Source organism: Chelonoidis abingdonii, chromosome 16 (genome assembly GCF_003597395.2).
Source record: "Chelonoidis abingdonii isolate Lonesome George chromosome 16, CheloAbing_2.0, whole genome shotgun sequence".
In the NCBI taxonomy this organism is placed as follows: Eukaryota; Metazoa; Chordata; order Testudines; family Testudinidae; genus Chelonoidis; species Chelonoidis abingdonii.
Genome location: NC_133784.1, coordinates 15614442 through 15629575, shown reverse-complemented (window position 1 = coordinate 15629575; position 15134 = coordinate 15614442). Strand labels below are relative to the sequence as shown.

Genomic DNA, 15134 nt, shown 5'->3' with positions numbered 1-15134 from the left:
TTGCCCCGGCCTCAGCCGTGTCGCTGGGAGGCAGCTGGGGAAAGGTCCTGCACTCACCTGTGGCAGCAAGTGGAGCACCACAGCTGGGGCTGGGCTGTTCCGGTTCCCGCTACCGATGAGTGCAGGGAGGTTGGAGAAAGGATGCCCCCCACACTCACCGGCGGTGGGAAGTGGAGCAAGGCGGCCCCAGCCCACTCCACTCTGCCAGCTCCCAGTTACGGCGTTCCGCTTCCTGCTGCCAGTAAGTGCAGGGAGGTTAGGGAAAGGATGCCCACCATACTCACCTGCGGCGGGAAGTGGAGTGCTGCGGCTGGAAGCTGGCAGAGTGGAGTGGGCTGCGGCCGGGCTGCTCTGCTTCCACCGCTGCTGACGAGTGCGGGGGGATCCCTTCCCCCAAGTCTCGTCCACTGAGCGACACAGCTGGGACTGGGGCAAGGAAAGCAGAGCAGGCTGCTCCTGGCCCCCCGCTAATCCCCTGGGTCACTCTGGGACTGCAGGGTCCCCAAAAGTGCCCTCCCACAGTTCCTGCTCCCCAGACCCTGGGAGAGGGGAAGCCCCTGAGCACCCCCGAGACCCTCTGCCCCTTATCAAACCCCTCAGCCCCGGCCTGGTCCAGCACCCTTAACATGCTGCTCAGAGCAGCGTATCAGAGCTTTACTGTGTTATATGCGAACCCGCGTTATATCAGGTCGTGTTATATCAGGGCAGAGGTGTATTCCAAACCCCACAGTCCTGCCCACATAGAAGCTGGCAAACAGGTCTGTCCTAAACAAAGGAATGTGTGATTGGCTTAATTTGAATTTAACCAATAAACAGGGTCATCAAGAAGAAAGGGAAGACAAAGGATGTTCAAACAGATAAAAAGACCCATCAGGAAACATCCTTCCACATACGCTCTGTGGCTCCTGGTGCTCAGCTGGAAATGTTTTTCCAAGAGAACTGAAACTATAAAAAGGAGGGCCAGATTCCCAAGGCACACCCTCTCACTCCCTGCCTATCACATTCACTGCACTTGAAGAGACATAGGAAGCAGCACTGGACTCTGGGGGAGGGGTCCTGATCTAAAGAGTTTGGTTAGTCAGATTGTTGAAGCATGTGAGAAAATTTTGTTTTGAACTGAACACAGTTTGTTAACTTAGGCACTAGCATATTACCTTTATTCTCCTTGTTAACATTTCTGACCTTTATGCCTCATTACTTGGACTCACTTAAAATCTCTCTCTTTGTAGTTAATACACTTGTTTTACTGTTTAGTCTAATCCAGCGTGCAAGCTGAAGTGTTTGGGTAAATCCATTTGGAGTAACTCCTCAATGTCATGCTCTAATTCAGTGTAATTTTCTAGGCTGAACCCTTCTTTTGTGCTTTAAAATGTTAGACCCCAAATCAAGAAAACAGGATGCAGAGACACATAAAACCAGAAATAAAGATGAATATTCTTTTGCCAATAGCTTTGCAGCTTACTTTTATCAAAATGGACCTTTCCATAATCTGCATTTGATACAGATCACGTGGAGAACAGGAGTTTGTAAAGAACATACCTTGAGCAAAGCATGGAAGAGGAGAAACTACAGCTCTCCAGGTATGTTCCAGCCCACTGGAAAAGAGAAAAATAGTCAAATTACACAACAATGTTATGCAGCCACTGGAAGAATAAAGTGCAAAATGTTCTGTCAGCTCAAAGTAAAAAAAAAAAAAAAGGACCTACCACCCTGGGCCATCTGTGAAACCTGGCAAGCATCTTTGTTCCATTTTCTTCAACTAGTAATGTTATTTTTAAAAGCTAATAGTCACCATTTGTCTATGAATCATCTGATATGAGGCAACAGCATCCAAGTCTATATGAAACCCAAGGCAACATCATCTGTGTTTATTATTCTATAAAGAGCAGTGGTGCCAAGTTTCCTGCAACACCCACTTTAGACGCCGAAATCCAGAGGCCTGAATGTGCTGCTGTTAGCGTTTAGAGACAGGAATACGTTTTGATCTAATACATCAGACAAAGGCTTAGTTGGTAATAAGACGGAATTGGATTCCACAGCAACTTAAAATAGTGCCAGATACTAAAAGCATCTTATGTAACTCATACCAGATAATTCATATTTATTCTCTTCAATTCTATTTCTCAAGTTGGTGTTTAAAGCATCCTAAAAATACCATGAAAGTTCACAGATAGCAGTGAAATCCTTCTAGCTAAATCGCATTAATGCAGCTTGATTGATGTGTACAAATGTTTTATTTAACTCTGTTCTTACATTTGCTGCTACTACATCGCATTCAATACGAAATTATTCATGAACAGCTGTAATGATATAGAACTAATATCAGCACCGTGGCAAATACACTAGTAAATAGAGATTAATCTACCTAGGTTCCTGTCAGTACCTACCATTGGACAGCACACCAAGACACAGAGGAATAAAAGGATATTGTGGATGTATTGGAGAACATCTCTCTGATGGTTCTGCCTGTGACAGCTCCATAGAGTGCCTTCCTCTGCCAAAGGGGTGGGGTTTTGCAAGGCTCTCTCCCCATACGGGGGTAAGTCAACTGGAGGAAGAGCTGCCTGAATAGGGTGTTGGAGCTTAGCTGCTATGTACCCAGGGCCATGTAGATGTTGCAGTGCCTCGTACAAAGTAACACATTTGGGGACCTACCTAGCTACTTGCAGACCTGCAACCAGACACTTCTCTGAATGCTTTCCTGCACACCCATGCCACCATCTACCTGCAATCTCTTCTAAGGTTGCAGTATTATCCCCCTACACACATAGCCAACCAACCTTTTGCAGGCTCTGAAGCCTCTGGTCACCCACCTAAAATGAAGCGAGTCTGAAGCACAAACTTCCAGACAGGAATGATGGGAGGCCAGTTAGGGAATTCTTTCTTCACTGTAGCTTGCCAGCATGAAGGACAGGGAATCAAAAATAGCAGCACTGGCAAAACCAAGGTCCCAACCCCATGTGGCCACAAATGTAAAGTGAACCCAAAGCCTCCCCATGGCCTATGCTCAGAGCTGTTGTATGGATCTTTGCTAAGAAGCTTCAGGAAGTGCAGAAGCCCTATGTCTGTATTATTATAGACCTAGTTCAAGATCAGGGCCCCAACGTGCTAGGCACGGTACATAAACAGAGTGAGAGAAGTCCATCCCCGCCCTGGAGGGTTTACAACTTAAATAAATAGGCAAGACTGACAAGAGCAGAAGAGGAAAAAGAAGCAAAGTTAAATGACTCATCCAAGATCACACAGCAAATCAGAGACAAAGCCAGACCAGTCAGAATTCAGGTCTCCTGACTCCTAGATTTGTGCTCTATTCATTACGCCCATGTTGTTGCTCAACTTAGGGTATGGCTACACTTGAAACTTCAAAGCGCTGCACGTACTCCACATCCTCTATGGGTGTAGCTTGCAGAGCTGGGAGCTGTGCTCCCAGCACTGCAGCACTGTTTACACTGAGGCTTTACAGCGCTGTATCTTGCAGCGCTCAGGGGGGTGTTTTTTTCACACCTCTGGGCGTGAAAATTGCAGCGCTGTAAAGCACCAGTGTAGCCATGGCCTTACATACCCCTTCTACTTCCACTAACAGGAAGAACTGTTACACTCATCAACAGGGATGCCAGATAGCAATTTGAGGGCAATCTAAGATACAGTGCATGAGAGTGGGAAGGGGTTTTGGTGGAAGCCAGCTGGTTTGCTACATAAAAGCAGGCTCTTTCTTCATTGAAACACACTCTCTGCTTCTGTGTCCCAAACAGGTTCTCAGGGACCAGGAGCAGCTACAAGGTGCCAATTTATACCTTGTGGGAAAGGCACTGGGATTAGAAATATGTATTCAGCTGGACATATTGGTTGCCAAAGCATGTTCACTGGCCAAACTTTCCCTTTCCCTTCAAGAAGGTTTGTCTGTGAGATTCCAGTAGGTATAGTCTACATATACAAGTAGCAAAACCCCTGTGTCTCCACCCACAGTCATCTGCAGCTTGATAAGTGCTTCTCCCAGTTGGCAGATCAGAGTTGCCAGCCCTCCAGGATTGTCCTGGTGTCTCCAGAAATTAAAGATTAATCTTTAATTAAAGATTATGTCATGTGATGGAATTTCCAGGAATACGTCCAACCAAAATTGGCAACACTGATATCCAAACATGTCAAAAATGCTTCTACCCTCTCTAAGATCAGCGGACATATTTGTTTGATGTTGAAATGTCTCTGTTCCATTTGGCTGATCCTCTATAGATCAGAAGAGGAAGGTGGAGTGTTGCTATGTTAGCAATTCTTCCCCTACTAACACCTTGCTGTGCAAGAAGTAAGGTTCTTTGGCCCTTTCCATGGAACAGCTTCCTCCCTCCTGTGTGTCTGGCAAACTACTCTGGCTCATGACTGGGGGGAGTGGAGCTGGGGGCTCCTTCCACTCCTCATCCCTCTCTGCTTCCACGCACAACTTGCTGACATCATGGAGTATCACCACAGCTAGAGTCATATTCTGAGCAGAGGCCCTTAATCCCTTTCTCTTAGGTGTGTGTGTGAGTGACCACTGTGACAACCTAACCCCAGCCATGCTGAGTGACACAATATATAACCACTCCAATATTTGTCCTTGGTAACCTGTGAGACCTGACGTCAGTACATCTTCTTTGCAGCAGATTATTTTTTTGCCCTCTTTCATTTCCTGTTTAGGATGAGCGTAGAGGTACTCGATCTCATCATACCTCAGTTCCCATCTGTAAAAAGGAGACTAACAGAACTTAGCAAAGAGTCCTGTAGCATCTTATAGACTAACAGACGTATTGGAGCATGAGCTTTCATGAGTGAATACCACTTCGTCAGATGCATGTAGTGGAAATTTTCAGAGTATAAATATACCTGCCTCTGGAAATTTCCACTACCTACATCCGACGAAGTGGGTATTCACTCATGAAAGCTCATGCTCCAATACGTCTGTTAGTCTGTAAGGTGCCACAGGATTCTTTGCTGCTTTTACAGATCCAGACTAACACGGCTACACCTCTGATACTTAACAGAATTTATTCCACCTTAGCAAGGTGCTGTGAGATGCTATGGATACAAGCCCAACAGAGAAGCCTCTACAAAAGTAAGAGGTGAATTATGATGGAATTTCTGTACCTTTTGCATCCATACTTATTATGGCCCAATCCCATGCCCACTAACCTTAATGGAAAGACTTCCCTTGATTTCAAGGAGTGTTAGATCAAGCCCTATCAAACCACATTTGACTTCATAAGCCTCCAAATGCCCGTGCTGTTGTGGAAAATAAAGTATACATTTGTTTTTAAAAATATTAATCATTCATTGGAGGGGAAGCACTGAATATGTGTTTTAATCACCAGCTTCTACTGCAGGAAGCTGTCTACAGATACATCAGCTCACACTTGTATAGTCAGATGTTGCTAGATGTTCGCTGCGTGTGGGAGCCCTTTGTGTGCTGTCCCTGCTCTGCACAGACAGTTGGCACAGCAGACCTTGATCTAACTGCCCAATAACCATAGATGCAGTTCCCAGTGAAGGCACTTGGTCACATTTATTGTCAATGAAGCACGGTCCTAATGTCCTGGCTCAATGGTTACAGATACACTAATACCTGTATGCCCATTGCAATTGACTAGCTCAGTTAATGGTGAGACTTTCCATTATCCCCTAAACCAGCTAAAGACGCCCTCTGAGATACATCTTTATACACAGATACAATCAACTTATGAATTGCCCCTGGTGTATCTAGGTGCCACCCTCTGACGTATTTGGGTGCCACCCATTGCCTTGTACCTGTTGGTTCAATCAAAACATTTCTATACATCATGCTGTCATCCTGACCTTATCTTTAGGATAGGTCAGTGTGTTCCTGTTCTCTTTGGGGAACATGCTGGTATCAGGCTGTTCTGGTACCATCCTTCTGGAATGTGTTTGCATATGTGTTCTTGTGCCTAGCACTGCTTAGGAATAGGTGTTTCTGCAATATTATTCCTGTTCTTTCCAGATTTTGTGAGCAGGCCCTGCCTTTTGCTTACAACTTAACTTTGCTTTGTAGCAGCAAAGCTTTGACCACTACTTTAGTTTAGGCCTCAGGTCCTCATACAAGGGCTTATGTTTCAGGCCCTCTTCCTACATTACTGTTTACTGGTAAGAAAGATTTTGACCCAAAATAGTACTAATTTTTCACCCTTCACAAGCAAAGAACAACAATAAAAAATTAAGGTTGGACTTTTTTTGAACTCTATGGATTTTTGGATAAAGCTCACTGTTGAAGGCTGAGAACTTGCGTTCTACATATATTCTGATTCCAAGAAAATGATGGACTTTCCATCTGTCAGAAGACAGCAAGATGGCTCAGCTGGTTCACAGGGGTTATTATTAGTAATAATAAATATTGCCATTATACAAGCAACTCCGACATGAACTGTTCTTATCTAATGTTAGTTCAGACTGCCAAAGGAATGCGGTTTCAACTCCTTGGCATGGAGCAGCAAATCTTTTCAGAGCCCAATTAACTTCAGTCACAAGCACACACTTCCTACGGATATCCCAAAGGATCAGACCCAAACCAGGCTATGTTCCTAAAGAGTAGAAGGGAGATCACAGGAAAATGAAATTCTGCCACTAATCTGTTAATTTACAGTTTATGCCATCCACTCCCTAAAATAGCCTGGGGAGGACAAAAAACAGTAGCAGATTTTTATAGCTATTGCACTCATCTTATTTCTGTTTCCAATAGTCAAACAATGCAACGGTCTCTTGTGGAAGATGACAGTACAGCAGATATTATAGTTGAGCATGTTTATTTTTTATATGAATTATTCTGTAAATTATACTGAATTTATGTGCAATTCTAGGGCTTAGACAAGTTGTCTCAGTGTGGAAATGTTTGGACACTCTGGTGTAAACTAATTAGGGCTATCAATCACAGTTATCTCAAAAAAATTAACTGCAATTAAAAAAATGAATTGCAATTAATTGCACTGTTAAACAATAGAATACCAAATAAAATTAAATATTTTTGGATGTTTTTCTACATTTTCAAATATATTGATTTCCATTATAACACAAAATACAAAGTGTTCAGTGCTCACTTTCTATTATTTTTTATTACAAATATTTGCACTGTAAAAATGATAAACAAGAAATAGTATTTTTCAATTCACCTCATACAAGTACTGTAGTGCAATCTCTTTATTGTGAAAGTGTAAGTTACAAATGTAGATTTTTTTTGTTACATAACTGCACTCAAAAACAAAACAATGTAAAACTTTAGAGCCTAGAAGTCCACTCAGTCCTACTTCTTGGTCAGCCAATTGCTAAGAGAAACAAGTTTGTTTACATTTGGGGGAGATACTATTGACTGCTTCTTATTTACAATGTTACCTGAAAGTGAGAACAGGTGTTCACATGGCACTTTTGTAGCCAGCGTTGCAAGGTATTTATGTGCCAGATATGCTAAACATTCATTTGCCTCTTCATGCTTCGGCCACCATTCCAGAGGACATGCTTCCATGCTGATGATGCTCATTAAAAAAATAATGTGTTAATTAAATTTGTGACTGAACTCCTTGGGGGAGAATTGTACATTCTGTCCTGTTTTATCTGCATTCTGCCATATAAACCTCTATCTCGATATAACGCTGTCCTCGGGATCCAAAAAATCTTACCACGTTATAGGTGAAACCGCATTATATCGAACTTGCTTTGATCCGCTGGAGTGCGCAGCCCCGTCCCCGTGCCCCTAGAGCACTGCTTTACTGCATTATATCCGAATTCGTGTTATATCGGGTCACATTATATCGAGGTAGAGGTGTATTTCATGTTCTGGCAGTCTTGGATGATGACCCAGCATATGTTCGTTTTAAGAACACTTTCATAGCAAATTTGACCAAACGCAAAGAAGGTACTAATGTGAGATTTCTAAGGATGGATATAGCACTCGACCCAAGGTTTAAGAATCTGAAGTGCTTTTCAAAATCTGAGAGGGATGAGGTATGGAGAATGCTTTCAGATATCTTAAAAGAGCAACACTCCGATGCAGAAACTACAGAACCTGAACCACCAAAAAAGAAAATCAACCTTCTGCTTGTGGCATCACACTCAGATGATGAAAGTGAATATGCGTCAGTCTGCTCTGCTTTGGATCGTTATCGAGCAGAACCTGTCATCAGCATGGATGCATGTCCTCTGGCAGGGGCAGTGAGTTATATTCTCTTGTGGTACACAGGCTCCAGCAATATTCAGGGCTGGGGGCCCTGCTCCACCAATGTTTGGAGCTGGGTCTCTCCCCCGGCCCTGCCCGGAACAGCCCCCGGAGCGCCCCTCCCCGGCCCCCGGAGCACAACTGCCTGAGTGAAAGCAGGGCAGCTCTCCCTGGCCTCCGCTGCCGGCAGCTCTCCCTGGCCTCCGCTGCCGGCAGCTACAGCACAACACAACAGCAACACCAGCAGCAGGCTGAGGCAGCTGCTGCTGCTACTGCATCTCAGGAGCGGGAGAGGGAGAGGGAGCGGGAGGGGAGGAGGCACAGATGTGCTTGGCACCTCTCCCCTTCCTCAGCACCAGATGCCGAGGGGCAGGGCCGGCTCTATAGTTTTCGCCGCCCCAAGCAGCGCGCCTAATTGCCACGGCGGGGGCAGCCCGTGTGCCCTTAGGGCAGCAGGCGCATTTCCACGGTGGCGACAATTCTGTGGCAGCTTCTATGTTTCTGAAGCCACAGCAGACAGCTAAACATAGAAGCTGCTGCCAAATTGCTCCATCGTGGAAACGCACCTGCCGCCCTAAGGGCACATGGACTGCCCCCACCACCCGCGGCAGCAATTCGGCACTGGTGCCTGGAGCTGACCCTGACGAGGGGGCTTCCAGCAGAAGACATCTGGAGTAGACCTCCATGACTCACCTGAGCAGCTGCTTGGGCTTCGGTGAGTGTTTGACCCTGTGATACACACACACCCCCAAGCCACCACTCCTGCAAACACTGGGCAAGGGGCAGCCCCATCCCCCACCCCCAATGAGGCTATGGTTAGGGCAGCAGGGGAGGAAAGAAGCCACATCTGATGGCAGTACCCTTCCCCTCAGCACCCACCACCCCCTCCCAGAGCCCACACCCCCTTCTCTGGCTCCCAAACTCCCTCCCAGAACCTGCACCCCCAGCATGGAGCTTGCACCCAAACTCTGTCCCAGAGCCTGCACCCCTCACCCCCTCCCACACCCCTACTCCCTGCCCAGAGCCTGCACCCAGCACCCCATCTCTATCCCAGAGCCTGCACCCCAGACTCCATCCCAGAGCTCAACCTCTCAACCATCCTACACCCCAATTCCCTGCCCCAACCCAGGGCCTGCACCCCAGACCACCTCCCCGCACCCAAACTCCCTCGCAGAGCCTTAGGCAGGTGGGGGGCGGAGTTCAGGGGGGCAGGCTCTGAGCCTTCTGGGCACCACCAAAATTTCTACAAACCTGCCACTCCTGTCCTCTGGAATGGTAGTTGAAACATGAAGGGACATATGAATCTTTAGCATATCTGGCACATAAATATCTTGTGATGCCGGCTACAACAATGCCATGCCAATGCCTGTTCTCACTTTCAGGTGACATTGTAAACAAGTTTGTCTGAGCGACTGACTTAAGTAGGACTGAGTGGACTTGTAGGTTCTAAAGTTTTACATTGAAAAATAAAACAATGGAGTTATTTTTTGTACACAATTCTACATTTGTAAGTTTAACTTTCATTATAAAGAGATTGCACTATTGTATTTGTATTAGGTGAACTGAAATACTATTTCTTTTGTTTTTTACAGTGCAAATATTTGTAATAAAAATAAATATAAAGTGAGCACTGTACACTTTCTATTCTGTGTTGTAATTGAATATATTTGAAAATGTAGCAAACATCCAAAAATATTTAAATAAATGACATTCTATTATTGTTTAACAGTGCGACAAATCTCAGCAGAGTCAAGCCCCTTGAAGGAACTCAAGATGAAGATATTTGCATCCCTAATGCAAGATGGGTGGTTCAGTAGGAGGCAATAACCTGCCACTGAGCTTCCCGGTCTTTGACAGGGACCATATTTAGAAAGTCAGGGTGGTCCTGAATTTAGAATATCAAGTGTCAGCCACTGTCAAGCTGGTTTATACCATAATGGCTACACCTACACAGCAAACACTGAACACAGGCGATCCTACCCGAGCTAGCTTGAATGTAGCTAGAAAGGTAACAATAGTGGTGTAAACAGCATGGCACAGGCTTCAGCACAAGCTAGAGAGGCCAGTGTATACTCAAGGTACATAACTGGCTCTCTTGTTTGTACTCTGCTGTTTATGTTACTACTGTTAGGGTTGCCAACTTTGTAATATTTAAAAACTGGACGCTCCAGCAGGAGTGCTGGAACCACCCCACTCATTCCCCCCAGACCTCACCCCTGTCCCACCTCTTCCCCTAAGGCCTCGCTCCTGCCTCTCCCCCCTGAGGCCCTGCCCCCCATTCACTCCTCTTTCCCTCTCCCTCCCTTGCTCACTGTTTCCCCACCCCACACCCCCGCATGGGTCAGGAAGGACTTACCTGCAGAGCCAATTCAAGTAGGAGGTGGCCCTTGCTAAATAGGGGCAGGCACAAGTGATGACTCGGCACCTCCTTGCCTCCCCCGCCAGCAGTAACCAGACTTTGGGTGTCTGTTCAAATGGAAAACCAGACAGTTGCCCACCCTATTACTCATGCTAGCTGTATTCAAGGTAGCTCAGGTAGGGAAGCCCATGCACAGAATATTGAGTTTCTCTGTCCCCTTCTCACAGCACATAGCTTTGTGATGTCAAGAGAGCACTCTGGTAATGCACACTACAGCAGGCTTCCTAACATGCAATCCAACAGCACAACTGGTAGGCTGGGCAAATGGGAGCTTGCCTGCCTGCTACTTAGTACTGGCTGCCTGTCTGGCACCTGGATCCAGCTAGAGAGGTTAGATATAAGCCTTTCATGCATGATTAGGCTCATCATGGGCACTGAGCACTTCTGAAAATCTGTGCCCTGGGGCTTTATCTTTGGGAGCCTGTCAGGATGGAAGAGGAGCTGTCTATGTTCTTCCTGCTATAGATTCTGGCCTATGGCATATCCTGCCTTCAGGGCTGGTATCCATGAAATAGGCACTGAACATGTAAGACTCACACCTGTGAAGCCCTGACTATCTCTAGCAAGGTGCTAAGTGCCCTGGAGGCTCTGAACCTCACAGGAGGGGCTCTGTGCCTCAGAGTAGATGCCAGTTGTCTCTGAAGAGTCTGACACAAAACTATTTTAGTCATTCTGAAGCATTTTAGAATCAGTATTTTAGCTGGGTTCTGGCGTGCTTATAGTCTGTGGAAGGCACTAATCACGGAGTTCTCAAGCCCCTTGAAACTCAGTGCCCCCAAACTTTGGTGTTACAAATCCAGATCTGGACCTCAATCTGAATTGTGCAGATTAGATACACCAGGGGTCGGCAACCTTTCAGAAATGGTGTGCCGAGTCTTCATTTATTCACTCTGATTTAAGGTTTCGCATGCCAGTAACACATTTAACATTTTTAGAAGGTCTCTTTCTATAAGTCTATAATATATAACTAAACTATTGTTGTATGTAAAGTAAATAAGATTTTTAAAACATTTAAGAAGCTTCATTTAAAATTAAATTAAATGCAGAGCCCCCCGGACCAGTGGCCAGGATCCAGGCAGTGTGAGTGCCACTGAAAACCAGCTCTCGTGCCGCCTTCGGCACACGTGCCATAGGTTGCCTACCCCTAAGATACACTTTAGGACAGGTGCCCAGAAGTATGTTGACGAACAGGCTCTGCATTTAAAAAAAAACAAAAAACCTACAAAGTTCATGCCATATTGAAGAGAATGTGTTTAACAGAAAGCAAAGAACATTCATATCTATCTTGTCGCCCACAGGAGTTCTGACTCACTGTCACTTCTCTGCTGGATAAATGAATCCAGTATGTCAAAATGGCAGTCAGGATGGCTGCAGTGTCACTTGTGACAGCATGAAGAAGGCTGTCATTTGCTGTGCTCTTCCTATGAAGAAAGAGCATTCCTAGGCTCTGATGTGTTACACAACTAACAATCCTTCCCAGTAAAATGTCAGGACTGTGTGTGTAAGGGTGGCGTGGGGCTGTATGTTTAAGCCCACTGCAGTTTGTCATTGAGAGGTTGGGAGTACACGTCCCTCTTCTTCTCAAATGACATTACCTCCAGCATTAATTAGTGAAAGTTTGATTTGCAGTTTAAAATTAAATGAAACATTCTTCCCAGCTTTGTCAGGCTGACTTTTCAATGCCCTGAGGAGCCAGCAGCACTGCTGAAAAGTCTTACAACAAACATGTCTTTGGAAAAAGTGACCTAAGTCATGCAAAGAACAGAGAATCCTGAGAGGAAGAAGTGATAAAGGAACAGGAATTTTTTTTCCTCTCTAACCTTCTGTGGACTGTGATTCTAGCAACCAATGTTTTCCAACACCATGGGTGGGAGGAGGTGGAGGGACATTGTTTATAGTATATAGACAAAGGCTGCAACAGTAGCCAGATGAGGAGAATAACTTTTGTACAAGAACGGAAAAGTGAAGGGAAATGGCTAGGTGAGTACTCTTACAGGAAGAGAGACCATACTATGGTAGCATACAACTTTTCCTATGGAAAAGACAGGGATATATGAAATAACAGAAAATCATGAATAGTAACCATCTCATGTGATCTGTGGGTCTGTTGCTAACCAGACACCAAGAAAAGGCTGCAGTTCTCATTCCTAATTTGCACTTCATTGGCAAAAAGGTCACAGCTTTGCAAACACTGAGGCAGTCTCACATCACCCTGAAGAGATGGGCACAGGCCACTACTTTCAACAACATCCAGTGATTTTCAATGCTTCCATCTTTGGGTGCCCAACTTGAGACACCATAAAAGGTTTCTCAGCACTTTTGTTTAAAGGCAGCCCAAAAACACAAGGTGTGTTTGAAAAGCTTGCTCACGCTCCCTGTTTGGCATCTGAAGAAATGAAGATGCATAGAGAGCTTCACGCCAATATTATTTAAACTTGGGTGCCAATATATTGATTTTTCAAGGTGTCAAGCTCCCATGGTGAAAATTACAACCCTATTATACAATTGTATAGAATGGCTCAAAAACCTACAGAAAGGCTGCTATTAAATCTAATAGGGTTTCAGAAAAATTTCCATAGAACTCTCTTGATTTTGTCCCCATTGGATTCTGTACCAACCATCCAGACATGACATTCTGAAAGTCAAGTCAGCTATTTTATGGATTTAGGTGCCTCACTTTTGACCCACAAATTTGATAACGTATCGGGAAGTGACATGCCCAAAGGCAGGGCCAAAGAACAGAACCCAGCTCTCTCAACTCCCAAGCCCAAACATTAGCCAAAAGAGCCATCTTTCCCCACTATTCCTCAGCTTGGCTAGCTGAGCCCAGCTCTCTTACTTGTCCATTTTTAGACACTGATAATTAAAATACTAATTATAGCCTCTGTAGATATTTCACTAATCTTCTTCACACAGTCAAAACATCCGTGCCATCATTTGATGCTATCAGAATACCAGCTATGGTAGCTGCAGACACCACCAGTATTGTTTTTCTAGCAGGAGTGGGGCAAAAATTTTACCACCACCCCCCAAAAAAAACCAAAAAAAGCCCAAAAGTTTAAGCAGATGTGCTAAACATTCCGAAGAAACACATCTGCCCCCTTAAATTCTGTCACATTATTTCCAACTGATTTTTATGCTGCAACTAGCTTTTCATAGCTGCGAAGAAGATAAATGTCTGATTACCAAAAATAAATCCATCCATTATGGATGACAGAGAGAGAGGCACAGCACTACCTATTATGGTATCAAGCAACAGATTTCACTCCCTCTGCTAACTGCCCATTAATTAACAATCTGACAAGGTTTTCAAAAGAATTTCTGAGCTCCTTTGCTCCCTTCTTTAATTCCTTCATAATGCTTTGTATAGATAAACATGTCAGGCCAGGAAAGAAGCGGCACACCACATGTAACACAGTGCAGAACTTGTTTTCTATTCAAATCCAAATTACTTGGTGAAGAAGCAAAAATAGCATCAAAAGGAGAAAAATGCAAGAAATTTACACGATGTAACAAGCATGCATATAATTCCAGGCTGGTGCAACCATTTAGGCGCTAGGATTTGGGGGGCCTGGGCGCTAGGATTTTGGGGGCGGCATTTTCTTCGGCAGCAACCGCAGCAGTCGGATCTTCAGCCGCCCCAGTCGCTGCCAGCATTTAGGCAGAGGGAGCTGGGGCAGGGGAGCGCGGGGCGAGCCGCCTGCAACAAGTAAGTCGGGGGGGAATGCAGGGGAACTCCCCGCCCCAGCTCACCCCTGCCCCGCCTCCTCCCCGAGTACACCGTGGCTGCTCCACTTCTCCCGTCTCTCAGGCTTGCGGCGCCTAAGTTGATTGGTGCCACAAGCCTGGGAGGTGGGAGAAGTGAAGCAGCGACAGCGTGCTCGTGGTGGAGGCGGAGCAGGGGTGAGCTGAGGCCTGGGGGGATGCCTCAGGGTGGGGAGCTGCCGCAGGGTGGGCACCTCCGAGGGGGGCTCGGGGATGGGGGAGGGCGCAAGGTGGAAGTTTCACCTAGGGCATGAAACATCCTTGCACTGGCCCTGTATAATTCCCAGTCTTGTCCCTGGTTCAAGCAGCTTAACCACCAAATTTGTCTGCATCCCCATCCCACATAGAGAGGTCTATTGGCATAAACCCATACCAGAATTATAATAATCAACCTCCATGAAGCTGCTTCACTTTATGCAACAGCATCCTTTCCCTGAATGCTAGACACATAACTTCAATAGGAAAAGCTTTAGCTTTGATAGTGTGATTTCCATAGCTATGAACCCATGAGCTCCCCCCTCCCCCTTTTTCCTGTATATACTGCATTATATTTCTCACATTTGCTGAAGCCTGTATAGGTCTCTCTGTGTGTCTTTCTCACTCCCACACACACACCCCTCTCTCTCACAGACTCATAGACTCGTAGGTCAGAAGGGACCAATATGATCATCTAGTCTGACCTCCTGCACAAAGCAGGCCACAGAACCCTACCCATCTACTTCTGTAACAACCCCTAACCTATGTCCGAGTTATTGAAGTCTT

At 45.5% G+C, this 15134-nt stretch overlaps 1 protein-coding gene across 39 annotated transcripts in view; it reads right to left on the bottom strand.

The window, feature by feature from the left end:
- SORBS1 (sorbin and SH3 domain containing 1) overlaps nt 1-15134 on the bottom strand; it is a 297291-nt gene that overhangs the window by 214968 nt on the left and 67189 nt on the right. For all 39 annotated transcript variants that reach the window (XM_075072803.1, XM_075072805.1, XM_075072804.1 and 36 more), the window contains exon 2: nt 1540-1595. In XM_075072803.1, the coding sequence (XP_074928904.1) occupies nt 1540-1595 (56 nt within the window). The remainder of the gene's footprint in view (nt 1-1539; nt 1596-15134) is intronic.